Source organism: Perca fluviatilis, chromosome 22 (genome assembly GCF_010015445.1).
Source record: "Perca fluviatilis chromosome 22, GENO_Pfluv_1.0, whole genome shotgun sequence".
Classification (NCBI taxonomy): Eukaryota; Metazoa; Chordata; class Actinopteri; order Perciformes; family Percidae; genus Perca; species Perca fluviatilis.
The window spans coordinates 30,418,752-30,432,701 of NC_053133.1; the positions used below are offsets into that span (position 1 = coordinate 30,418,752).

Sequence of the window (13,950 nt, forward strand, 5' to 3'; positions counted from 1 at the left end):
TTCATGTTTGGACCAGTCACTCTTCATAGACCGACAGCCAGATACTACAGACTCTGCTCCATCCTCCTCTTCCTCCATCTTCTGATCTGAAGTCAGTCTGAGAGGGAAAACAGGAACACTGACTGTGAGCTACACAAGAATCTCAAAAAAGAGTTGCATGCAAAAGGATGTGGATGGCAAAACTGCTGTATTGTCACATTTCCTGCCGGATAGGAAACTAAAGAAGGAACACACACACACACACACACACACACACACACACACACACACACACACACACACACACACACACACACACACACACACACACACACACACAATGAGTGAATGTGTTCCATTTACAACTGATTTTATCATTGTGGGGTTATTAGCTCTAGCCAGGTTAGCCATCGTTAGCAATACCAGTTTCTAACAATGCATTAAGCCGTTTTTGTGCACACAAACAGCGTAACAACATGTCCACAGAGAGAAGATGGACAAGAGTTGTGTCAGACCCCAGATGAGAGAATAACATTAGCACACCCTGCTGTCCCTCTTACTCTCCGCTGCAGGAAACATTGCGGTTGTTTTAGCTAAAAAATAAGCCCATTCACGGCAACATTATTGTTCATATTTTGGCACGTTTAGCAATAATTCATACTAAGTGAAAAAGTGATGTGAGAAGCAAATTGTTTGTTGGGAATTACTGGAATTGTTGGATTTTTGTATATTAAAGCTTGTGGTCTAGACCTACTCTATCTTGAGTTAACTCTTGTTATGATTTGATACTATAAATAAGATTGAATTGAAGTGTTTATTAGCCCTGTGTGATATCTGTAAAGCTGAATGGACTCACAGTAGTCCTGATCCAAATACTCTTGAGAGAAAGGAAACTATATCTTTGAATGTAATTAGTAAAACACATTTGATGCTTTTAAGAAACGATTGCAAATAAAGCAAACTGTTGCAAAAAAAAATGGTAATGTTCCTGTTGACAACTTCCTGCGAGAGTCATATAAATGAGTTGGTATCAGTTGTCTTACTTTGTGTCTGAGGGTCCAGGTTCTTTACTGAAGGTCAGAGGTTCATGTTTGGACTGGTCACTCTTCATAGACTGACAGCCAGATACTACAGACTCTGCTCCATCCTCCTCTTCCTCGAAATCACTCATCTTCTGATCTGAAGTCAGTCTGAGAGGTAAAACAGGAACACTGACTGTGAGCTCACAACACAAGAATCAAGACACACACACACACAGCACGCACGCACGCACGCACGCACGCACGCACGCACGCACGCACGCATTTTGTCTTTAAGCTTTTTGAGAGTTATTTATTTATTATCTGCTCTAGCTTTTCCAACATTTTAGGCAATGATATGGAGATAACAGTCCAAAATGATGTGAAAAAGAGACGCAAAACTACCACAAAGAGACACATTGCCAAAAAGAGGCCTAGGGCGATGCACACCGCCGCTCCTTCAGCTGTTTATGAAAAGTCATAAAGTCTTAATTACACAACTCTGCAGAGCCGTCTGCTCTGCTGGACTCAAGCGAACAGTCATCCACCATGACATCTCTTTCCTCTCCAGTCCACAGGGAGAAAACAGACTCAGAGACTTTGACAGTAAAATAATAAATGTTGGATTACCACTCACCCTGCCTCAGCCTTCAGTTTCCTCCTCCCGCTCTTCTGTCCACTCTAATGGAGTCTCGACTGACTCACCTCTTCCTCTTCTCATGGACCTGATCTGCTCCTCCCATTCTCCAGTTACAGGAAACCAACTGAGTTTATCTGTGTGTGTGTGTGTCTGTTTGTGTGTGTGTGTGTGTGTGTGTGTGTGTCAGCGTGTGTGTGTGTGCATGTGTGAGCGTGTGCATGTTTGAGCGTGTATGCATGTGTGAGCATGTGTGTTGTGTGTAGGGGCGGGCGATATACCGTATATAGTCTAAAATAATATCGTGATTGTTGTGTAAACGATGTGCAAATTGACATTTGAGTTTTTAATTACTCAAATGCTGCAGCGACCTGGGCTCGTGCTACTGTTGCTTTTGTTTGTCTTTTGTCCTAGTGTTTTCGTTCTGTTAAGTGTTTCTTTTTCTCTCACAAATGCGCTTTGTTTGTGTATTAGCAACACGAACGTGTGCTTGTGACGGCATTGTAAACTGAGACAGCTCATCTGCCAGCTATTGCTATCATGGGCAAACAATAGCCTCGAACAATGGCATCAAGCCTACACTTAGCTGGTCTGCTCTGATGATCATTAGTGATCTTTTAGTGCCATGCCCTGCAACCCAGTGGGAATATGGACTACGACATATACAGTACAGGCCAAAAGTTTGGACACACCTTCTCATTCAATGTGTTTCTTTATTTTCATGACTATTTACATTGTAGATTCTCACTGAAGGCATCAAAACTATGAATGAACACATATGGAATTATGTACTTAACAAAAAGTGTGAAATAACTGAAAACATGTCTTATATTTTAGATTCTTCAAAGTAGCCACCCTTTGCTTTTTTGATAACTCTGCAAACCCTTGGTGTTCTCTCAATGAGCTTCATGAGGTAGTCACCTGAAATGGTTTCACCTTCACAGGTGTGCTTTGTCAGGGTTCATTAGTGGAAGTTTTTCCCTTATTAATAAAAAAAAGCAAAGGGTGGCTACTTTGAAGAATCTAAAATATAAGACATGTTTTCAGTTATTTCACACTTTTTTGTTAAGTACATAATTCCATATGTGTTCATTCATAGTTTTGATGCCTTCAGTGAAAATCTACAATGTAAATAGTCATGAAAATAAAAAGGAAACGCATTGAATGAGAAGGTGTGTCCAAACTTTTGGCCTGTACTGTATACTCCAGAGATACATTGTTGTATCTCCGACCATTCCAGTCTACACCCCCGGATCATCTGCCGGCTGTCATCCGAGCCACACGGCTGTGGCGAAAGCGAGGGAAGGGCGGGAGGCGCAAGAGAAAAGCAAACACACCACTTATGCCACCAATAATCCCCGCCACGCCGTTGTTTGTTGCCCCCCCGGATGACCTCCGACTCAACCACAGAAACTGTTTTGAATTCCAGGAATCAAACCCTCTTGTGTTTACCGAGACCTGGCTTCACCAACGAGTCCCTGATTCTCTGCTCAATTCGGACGGTTGCTCACTTGTGCGAGCCGACCGCTCCTCGGAAACTTCCTGTAAGAGGAGCCGAGGAGGCCTGTGCATCTACGTGAGTGACAAATGGTGCAGACTGTACACTACGGTGGCCGGGAAGTGCAATGCAACATTACAAAGAATGAAACACTTTTACAAAGCTCGAGACAAATTTACATTTTGGAAAACAAATTTACATTTTGGAAAACAAATTTACATTTTGGAAAACAAATTTACATTTTGGAAAACAAAATAACATTTTAGAAAACAAATTTACATTTTGGAAAACAAAATAACATTTTAGAAAACAAATTTACATTTTGGAAAACAAAATAACATTTTCGAAAACAAATTTACGTTTTAGAAAACAAATTTACATTTTGGAAAACAAAATAACATTTTAGAAAACAAATTTACATTTTAGAAAACAAATTTACATTTTAGAAAACAAATTAACAAGATGCAAAACACTTTTACCAGTCCCGAAACAAATTTACAAATGACAGATTCTTCACGGAAAGGGAATGTACCACATACCGGAAGTGATGAGGTGTTGTTGGTGAGCGCAGTCAATATGTGTTGTTGTGAGTGAGTATATGGCGTGAATGAAGTTTATGGTGACTTTACGTGTGGTCGGTGTTTGGAGTTTTTATATGACGCGGACCTGACGGAAACATTGGAAAAACAGGGAACGTGACGACAGCCGGCCGGATCGGCTACAGCAGGGGGCAGCTGAGTCCGTCTGCAGCTGCAGGACCTGGAGCTCACTGCCCATTCCTGGGAGCCAAAACGACACCACGCAGCTGGAGACCCAGGCCGTATTGCTGGGCCCGCTGGAGGGAAGGGAAGCCCGGGAGAATCAGATCCAGGACTAAACGGAGCGGACTGTCACAGCCTGCTGAAGTTTAAATCACAGGTTTCCTAAAGGGAGTCTGGCGGGACTCTCGGACTGTGGACGACGAAACACCGAACTTAAAGTCTCGTTAAATAAATAAATACATGCAGAAATAAATGAATCATTAGTGGGGGAGTGAGCCTGGACATTTCAGTCTGTTTAAACTTCACTTTGAAGCAGAACCTCTTAGTTCAGAAGGGTGAAGTTTCCGGTTTGTACTCATATCTGTGAACTGATTATAATAAATATTCTTTGTATTAACACATTAATTAGTCTCTTTGTCTTTTTGTTTAAAAAACCAGAACATCGCATGAGATTTTGACGATTTATAGTGATTTTATTTCCGTTAGACCTTTGCCTACATTGACGCTTGATGCATTAAGGACGGCCCATAGACAGTATATAAGGCAGTGCCTCCCTGTTCCAAGATGGCGGTCTCTATTGACGCATTCGATCCATAACTGCCGTAGTCAGAGGCGACATGTATACAAAACCTCATCACTTCCGGTATGTGGTACATTCCCTTCCGCGGAAGAATCTGTCATTTGTAAATTTGTTTCGGGACTGGTAAAAGTGTTTTGCATCTTGTTAATTTGTTTTCGAAAATGTAAATTTGTTTCGAAAATGTTATTTTGTTTTCCAAAATGTAAATTTGTTTTCTAAAATGTAAATTTGTTTTCGAAAATGTTATTTTGTTTTCCAAAATGTAAATTTGTTTTCTAAAATGTTATTTTGTTTTCCAAAATGTAAATTTGTTTTCTAAAATGTTATTTTGTTTTCCAAAATGTAAATTTGTTTTCCAAAATGTAAATTTGTTTTCTAAAATGTAAATTTGTTTTCTAAAATGTTATTTTGTTTTCCAAAATGTAAATTTGTTTTCTAAAATGTTATTTTGTTTTCCAAAATGTAAATTTGTTTTCCAAAATGTTATTTTCTTTTCCAAAATGTAAATTTGTTTTCCAAAATGTAAAAGTGTTTCATTCTTTGTAATGTTGCATTGCACTTCCCGGCCACCGTAGTACACAGAAAGAGACACCACATGCAGCCGGGATATAAAACTGCTCTGTCTATCCCTGAGACCACACTACCTCCCAAGGGAGTTTGGCAGTGTTATTGTAGTTGCTGTTTATGTCCCCCTGTTGAAGTTAAAAAGTTTAAACACAATGTACTTGCTAGATCTAATCAAATAACTATACTGATTAGCATTGGTCTGGCTCACACCGTCTGTAGCTTCTAAAGAATTGATTAGGTCATGGCTGTTATTTAGCATAATGTAAGAGACTCATTGTCCCCACAGGAAAGGTAACTTTTGTCTCTTTTAGGGGAGCCATCCCCAGACGTGATTAGAACAAAGGAAATGCAAACTCTGTAAACTTGAATATAATCAACACTTCCATGTGAAACGACCTTTGTCTGTGATCTGGAGTAAACCTGAAATCGGAGGTGTGTCGTTAACCTGGGACAGTTTCCATTCAGGGAGACACCCACAATTCCAAGGGATATAATTCTGAGCAGGAGAAAGATTCGACACTTCAATCTGTGACCCGAAAGGGAAGCAGTTGGAGTCCGTTGTTTACAGTGTAATTGTCTGTTTGTCGCATGACTGTCTTGTGTGACTCCGCAAGGAGAGCATGAGATCGGTCCGCTGTCAGCTGCAGTGTAACATTTGTGCTTTGACTATCGTTTTCCGTGTTGTTTTATTAAAACCATATTGTATAATCTTTCAATTCGACGTCAGCCTCTCTAAGAAATCTAAGAACACGTCATTTAGTGAAATCGTACAACTTTGGTGACCGCCGACGTGGATTTTTGGAGGATGAAAGGAAAAAAGGCGAATTGAAAAACTGGAGTGCTGACTGCTGATCTCTCTCACAGGGCCCGAAAGTGAAAGGTGAGCCAGAACCTGTTTTTATCGAAAATCTGCAATAGTTAATTTAGAAAGATTTAGGTGGGAGAGATCAAGCAGCATAAACTCGTAAGTCTATTAAAATCTGTAAACGTAATTGATAAAAGTAGCCTAATGCCCAGTTGACGTTGAAAGCGATAAGTCAAAAGTAATTGTATTTGTGTGTGATTTATGTGGTGATGGGAAGCTTAAATGGCCTGTGAAATCCATGGTATTATTAGGCTAATGCAAACACAATAAGCCCGTAGAAGTCGGCCGAGGTGAAGCCCTTGAAAGTGTTGGTACCGTGTGCATAGTCTATAGAGGTCCGTAGCCTACAGTCGGCCGGGGTGGAGCCCCTGAAAAAAATATTAAAATGTCCGTGAAGTCGGCCGAAGTATTAGACTTTGAAAAGAATAAGTACAAGTCCGTAAACAGCCGGCCAAGTTAGACTTTGAAAAATTTTAAATAGAAAGGCCGGGGGACGGCGACAGAAAATTAGTTTCTGTGAAGGCACGGAAGAAAACATTAAGACTTATTCAAAGCCAGCTTAAACAGCTGTGGGGACGTAGGCCCTGGAGAAGCTACTTCCGCGGCGGCGGAAGAAAGGCGTCAGTGGAGGACCCCCCAGTTTTTTCTCGTGACCATAGTATGGAAATAGGAAAATCAATTAAATAGGTATAGTCGAATTGTGTGAAAACACTTAGGAAATTGTACAGAGGCCTACTGTAAATATTTTTAGAAATAGAATTGTGGTGTTGGGATTTGAGTCTGCAGCAGCGACTCGCGCGCGCTGTGTGTTTTGTGAAAAATTGTAAATAAGATTGTTTTGTTTAAATTGAGAGCGTGCAGCTCAGCGGTGGGGTTTGTGGACGTGTTGAGGTTGCGGGAGCAGTTTGGTTGGGGATGTTCGTTTGTGTTGAGTTTTGCATTGGAAATTCCATTTCCTGAGTGGCATAACGAACAGCGACTCCATCTGGTTGGTAAATCATTACAACAGAGCGTCTACTGTTAAAAAGCTAAGGGTCAGACTATGGAAAATACGGTAAACTAGGGAAATGAAATTTCTGAAGAGATTGCGGTGTAAATGCTGTATGATTGAAAAACTAACTGGATGAGTGGTTAGAATTTTGTGAAAAAGCGTGCAAGCTCAAGCAGTGAGAAAATGGATTAATCTGTATGAATGTCTTTGAAGAGTTGGGCGCCGACCCTGAAGGTATGAAAGACGTGGAAATGTTTGAATGAAGTTTCTCAGTGAATGCATGAATGAGCAGCTAGCAGTTTAAAATGGGAGCAAAATATCTGCTCAGAGTTTTGGTGAATTAATGTTTGTTGCTCCAATGTTTCAGGTAGTTGAAGATAAGTGCATTTTATTTTTTCATCTGTTATTTTTATTTTATTTTATTTCTGTTTTTTGCAGTAAGTAGGATTAAGTCTGCGTGATTGATGAAGCCCATTTCAAGTCAGAGCATTCCAGGGGGTTCTCTGAAAAGGAGGAATAAATTGAGCTATTTTAAGCAATTTAACATTAGCTACAATTGTAACAAACATAATTTAAGATTCTTAGGAGGTTTTCAATGGATAAATTGGTAGATGCATATTTGGCATTTTTGTGCATCTTGACTCAAAATTGGTTTGTTTTTCACTAAAAATGATAAATAACAGGCACATGAAGATAAATTCATTACATTTTTAAGCATTCTGATCTTACTGTAGCTAATCTTCCACTATTTTTTGTTTTGTTGGGTTTTTATTTGGTTTCATGTTTCTGATGATGTCTCTGAGAAATCACAGGGTTGATAGAATCAAGGCAGTAGCCTTTTCCACTGATGTGTCTTTTCAAATGTGTTTGTTATTTTTATTTATTTTATCCTAGTTAAAAAATAAATAAAAAATGGGGGGAGATCAAAGGATTTGTAAGGCGTCTCTGTGCTGGCCACACAGAGGTGCTATGCAAATCTTCTTCTCAGAGTATGGAACGGAGCACGAAGTGACACGTGACTTATATAGAAATTGATTTGCTCAAAAAATAGCAACTTGCTGATCAAGTTTGTCAAAAATGTTTGAAGTAATAGTAAAAGATGAATCACGCAGCCCATGTCCCCCATTGAGAAAGAAAATTGTGTCCCCCATTGAGAAAGAAAATTGTGAAGTTTATATTTTTAGTTTTTTGTGTTTTTGTAATTGATGATCTGTACTGTATGTTTACAATGGACTCATGACTTTTTGGGATCATTTATTGTGTTATGGACTGAAGCTTTTTGCCCATTGTCTTAAGGACTTTGGAAAACACAGATGACAAAGGAAATTTCTCCTCTATGAGAAATGAATGGACAAACTCAAGGACAAACTGCCCAACAATGAAAACAATAATATGACTTTTCGCAAGGCAGTGTGTTGGCATATCACAGCCATTTTATTCACAGGTGAAAGCAGCCTCCAGATTCCTGCTGATGAAGTCATTCAGCCTGATGACTACATCTGATCGAGGAGATCAAGGAATCCAGGACAGATTCATACAAGATGCGGCTGGACACTAGCGCTGCAGTGGAGCGGCATCACAAGGATCCAGGTTCACATTCCAACGACAGCCCAGCAGACTGCCTACAGGAACCCAGTTCGTCTGACCAGACGCTGACGGAGAGCATGGAGCATCACTGCTGCTGAATTCCTGCGGTGGTTTCCTGACAGAGCAGGGAGGCTGGAGTCCCTACTGAAGCACCGGGAAAGCTAAGGATGGCTTTTTCCTACAGGCTGGAGCAGGCAGCACACACAGCCGGCCCATTTTCATGTTTCAGAAACAGGAGCTGTCCTGTTTCTGAAAAGGAGGGAGAGAGAAACTGTGGCTGCTCTAAAGGTCTCTGAGAGGGCGTGCAAAGGACACCAACGCCAACAAGGGGAGTGATGAGAATTGGGCCAGCGGTAAATGAGACCCTGGGCTCCCCTCTGATCTGTCACCAAAAGGATTGTTGACTCCAGAGTTTTGGGCCAATTCTCCAGACAGCCCACCCAAGGCTGCTAGGGCCTTGGTGACGATGCCATCTGGTCCTGTGTTGTCCGGAATCATACCCCTGTATCTATGTAACACTCTGTCTCCGTAGGTGCTCCCAGGCGCACGCCCTTCTTCATCACAAAACGTGTTTCCAAACAGAAGACACAAACACAGCAGCTCTAGTACAAACTTCATATTGTCGATTTAGTCTGAGATTTTGTCCAAATTTTCAGATTGGAAAATATTGAACAAGGAACTGTCAAAATCTGGATTTCAGACTTTTATCACAAGTCTGCATCTTTCACTACAGAAAGGACATTGATGAAGACTGTTTCTTTGTGCTCACTCCATCTGAACTGATAGCATATATTGAAGTGTGTGTATCAGTTTTTAGCTCCTTTGAGATTAAGATCAAACCTAATGCATTCTTTCCTTGAGCCAGATAAAAGATATTTTCTTCCATAGAATAGATTTCAGCCCACCTGATTGCATTACAGATTTGAGACAAGTTATTGACAAGTATTTGAAGTGCAGTGTGAAAACTTGAATTTGGTTTTACCTGTTTACTTTGATTTCTAAGATGTTTTCCTTTCCATTGTCTTTACCTGGTCAACAGCTTTAATATCTTCTGATTTAATTGAGTGTATCTGTTTTCGTTTCAAATGGAATGCTAGTCACCAATCACTGTGAGTAAAACCAGCTGAACATATTTTGTTAAGAGGAATAACCTTCTTGATACAAGATGAGGAGTCAGATAATGAGGTCAGAGAAGGACATTCATTTCTTTTATAAATTATGATTTAGTTCTTACAATTTTGCTAATGTCTAAATTTTTGTTCAGTAACTTTTATAGATATTCACACCTTTTTAAGGTGTGAAGGGGTGGACTGTTAGGTTGTAAAAATATAAAACTATGCTTATGTATTATGTTTTAAATAATAAATTGTATGCTGCAGTCAGGTTATGAAAATAGGAATGGAATCTAGAATGACTAGCCTACTAACTAAAAACAGCTGGTTATTTCTCTCCCCCTCTCTTCCTGTCTTTGGTTAAATTGATTAGGTTAAAACCAACTATTAACATATGAAGAGGAACGTCTCTTTGAGTCTCCAACCTCCTGGTGCCAAGTTTGGGATAGAACAAAGGAAATGCAAACTCTGTAAACTTGAATATAATCAACACTTCCATGATAATCAACCTTAGTCTGTGACCTGGAGTAAACCTGAAATCAGAGGTGTGTCTTTAACCTGGGACAGTTTCCATTCAGGGAAACACCACAATTCCAAGGGATATAATTCTGATACCGAGTAAGATTCGAGACTTCTGTGACCCGAAAGGGAAGCAGTTGGAGTCCGCTGTTTACAGTGTAATTGTAACATTTGTGCCTTGACTGTCGTTTTCATGTTGTTTTATTAAACCCTTTTGCTTGACTTCCAATTCGAACACCAGCCACTCCTTTCTCCTCCAGAAATCAGAACGAACGCGTCTTTTAGAGATTTCTTAACACTAGCTAGCCCAATACTCCAGTTTCCCCCGCATTTCAATTCAGACCATTTTCCCGCTCGATTTTGTATCCCAGTAGGCTACTCTCTGGTAACTTACAAAGTCCAAATTGATATATTAAGCCCTATTTGCACGGGATAAGTATTACCTGTTGACCTCCAGTCATTTGTAATAATTGCGGAGGTTGTCTGTGATCTTAATCCTGTGCGAATCGGTCATGTCTGTAATTTGTAAAGTAATAATTCCCCCGCAAATGACCTACCATATTTTGCCGAAAACGGAGGTCCTGCAGATAGGATTAGAGATGAAAATGTAACTGACACGTAACCGCGATCAACTTCGTGGGAAATTAAGAATCAGTGCCACCGCTCCACTTAGCACCAACTCCAATGTTTAATTTTAAATGAATGTAGCCTACTGGCAGTCTGGCACACGTGGGTGCTCGAGCTCTGGAGCACCCACAGTATCGGCGCCTATGCTCCAAGCAGTAGCTCAAAAAAAGATCAAAAATATTGCACAATCAAGCGAGGGGGCTCACTTCATAATTAGAGGTTAATGTTACAAATAAATCAAGCGTAAAGCTTGAGCTAATAGATTTTAACTTGTGAAATGTTTTGTTTTATCCATCTAACCGGACCCTGCTTGACACCACCCGGAGAAAGAAGTGAGAGAAAGAAAAAGGAGAGGTCACAGTTCGGACGATGACTGACTACCCGGTTGAGATTGTGTGCGTGTGTGTCCTCGAGATCTGACCACACACAAACACACGTAGCAGAGCTACCCACCCCCATGTTTCTACTGTTGCTTAATGTCAGTAAATTCGAGTAAAATCACAGGCTTCGCTTATCCCGTTTGAATGCGCCAGATGAAAATCAGACGTGGGTGGGTAATTTATAATTCACACGAGCTCCCTAGATAATACTTATCCCGTGCGAATAGGGCTTTAATCAATATGCTGAAATCTCCTGGATTTTGCCACTATATGTTTTGATATGCCAGAGCTGCTTTGGTTTTATTATTATTATTATTATTATTATTATTATTACTGATCCAGTTGGTAGCAAAGCTTGTATCCTATTTTTGTGAGTGATTTTGAACCTGTGTTTTTCAAATTTTGCCAGAGCGTGCAGCCAGTAATGATGTGATAATGTTTAATCTCAACATAGACAATCATTTATCTTTCTATTGCAATATTTGCACATAACGCTGTACATTTCATATTTTAAATATTACTGTATATTTGTTTTTATTATTAGGGATGCACCGATCCGACTTTTTCAGTCCCGATACCGATGTCAGGGCTTTGTGTATTTGTCGATACCCGATACCGATCCGATACCGTTGCTGAATTATTAATAAACTGTATACCTTCCACATCATACCTTCCTTCCACCATATGGAAGAGACTAAAGGCACCAGACCTTCCTAACTAAACATTACTTTCCTAACTAAGACTAAATAACATAGATGTAATGTATTGAATTCTTATTTATTTAAAAAACAACTGTGCATTCAAATCAAAAATATAATGTAATCAAACTTCTTAAAATAAATTTAAATAAATAATAATGGGCCATCAGTAATGGGCCACCTTTTTATATAGGTTTATAATGGCTTATTCTACTGTCAGGAGTACATAGAATATCTCAAAAACATGTTAATGTCATCATGTTTACTAAAAGCTTTGATTACTAAAGGGTTTTCCTCTGACATTATACGATAACTTCATATGAAGGAGAATCCATGAAACAGTTACAGAAGCTAAACTATTTGTATTGTACAAACTGCAAAGTAGTAAAATAAACTCAAATTGAATGAATACACATACAAACAAGTTTAACATTGTTTCCCTTTCAAAACTAAATAGTTGTAAGCTAGTACTGTATAGACACTACCTTGTCCACAGGTAAGTTAGGTTGTAGTGTGGTTGTCGTGGGTGACTGAACGTAGCTCCGCTGTCAGCCTCCTTCACTGTTTGAATAACGTTAGTAGGTTAGCGGACGTATTTCAGCGAGCCAAGACATCTTAAATCCAGAGTTTTAATCATTGCTCTGAACCAGTCTTTCTCAACGGTCTGTAGCGGGACCGGAGGTGGATTGCGTTCATAACGTTGCTCCGCTGCATGCTTGAAGTGACAGGTCTTTAGCGTTAGCACGGCCGAGTAACGTTAGAGCGACGGGCAACAACAGTGGCTAAATTATGTCCGATTTGTTAGAAATAAAAAACTTGGGAACAACAGACGACTCCTCTCTTGAGCACATGTTGTTCTGGTGTAACTCCGGTCTTTCTTCATCCTCTAGCTAACTCTCTTCATCCTCTAGCTAACTCTCTTCATCCTCTAGCTAACTCTCTTCATCCTCTAGCTAACTCTCTTCATCCTCTAGCTAACTCTCTTCATCCTCTAGCTAACTCTCTTCATCCTCTAGCTAACTCTCTTCATCCTCTAGCTAACTTTCTTCATCCTCTAGCTAACTTTCTTCATCCTCTAGCTAACTTTCTTCATCCTCTAGCTAACTCTCTTCATCCTCTAGCTAACTCTCTTCATCCTCTAGCTAACTTTCTTCATCCTCTAGCTAACTTTCTTCATCCTCTAGCTAACTCTCTTCATCCTCTAGCTAACTTTCTTCTCGGTTCTTGTGCAGTATCGACCGTAGCCTCTCCCAGCTTAACAGACTGTTATGCTACCTGGCTAGCGAGTCTAGCAGCTGTAATGTTACCCAGCATGCCATTCGGCGGTGTAGCTACATTTGTGAATGTAAAATTATTAGTGTTAGAAACTGTTTAAGTCTCAAATTGTTATATGCTTTGGAGTTTTATCCTTTTAAGAGAGTTAGTTGTGGGTTATTAATTGTTGTGTTATGAAGTTACTACCATGAGAGAGAAGGGTACGCAGTTAACAGGGGTCCCAGTGCTGCGATGGAGTGAATTTAAAAAAATAAATAAAAAAAAAACCGGATCGGCCCGTGGATCTGTTAATTTTTCCGATCCAGCTATTTTGTCAATATCGGGGCGATATCCGATCCAAATATCGGATCGGTGCACCCCTATTTATTATGTTTAAAGTATTATAATATGTAAGTATAATATGTTTTTTATTGTTTGTATACCTGGAGTGGTAACGAAAATAATTTCCCCCTGGGATTAGTAAAGTATTTCTGATTCTGATGAAGGGATAGATGCACCTGACAGAGGGCTTCTCTCTACAGGATCCTGGACCATTAGTGCTTCATCGTCGGTCACAGTGCAACATCAAATGTCTGCAACGCTCATCAGGTAGTGTAACTTGTATCTATCATTAGCTGTATATGACACCTAAACATTTCCAAATTACTTCTAATGGTGGGAAGAAGACATTTCATACTGGACTGTATTATGTTGTGCATGCGTTGTGACCACTGACTATGTGATGTTGTGCAACTGTCAACATGAATCTGTTTTCATCTTAGCTGTTCAGGTAAAGGCTGAAATGGTTAGTGTGGGGACTCAGACTGAGCAACAAATATCAAGTCCACTGCCCAGTTCTGTCCAAAGTGAGGACGA

At 39.9% G+C, this 13,950-nt stretch overlaps 1 protein-coding gene across 5 annotated transcripts in view; it reads right to left on the reverse strand.

Moving 5' to 3' along the window:
- The window catches only part of LOC120552615 (NACHT, LRR and PYD domains-containing protein 3-like), a 15,368-nt gene extending 13,569 nt beyond the window's left edge, over nucleotides 1-1,799 (reverse strand). For 2 of the 5 annotated variants that reach the window (XM_039790797.1, XM_039790796.1), the window contains exons 1-2: nucleotides 1,636-1,798; nucleotides 1,023-1,169 (exon numbers count right to left, since the gene is read on the reverse strand). In XM_039790797.1, the coding sequence (XP_039646731.1) occupies nucleotides 1,023-1,150 (128 nt within the window). In that variant the 5' untranslated portion in view covers nucleotides 1,151-1,169; nucleotides 1,636-1,798. Of the gene's footprint in view, nucleotides 98-1,022; nucleotides 1,170-1,635 lie in introns of all 5 variants that reach the window. The other 3 variants (XR_005638047.1, XM_039790795.1, XM_039790798.1) reach the window with 3 other exon arrangements.
- Nucleotides 1,800-13,950: the final 12,151 nt, after the last annotated feature.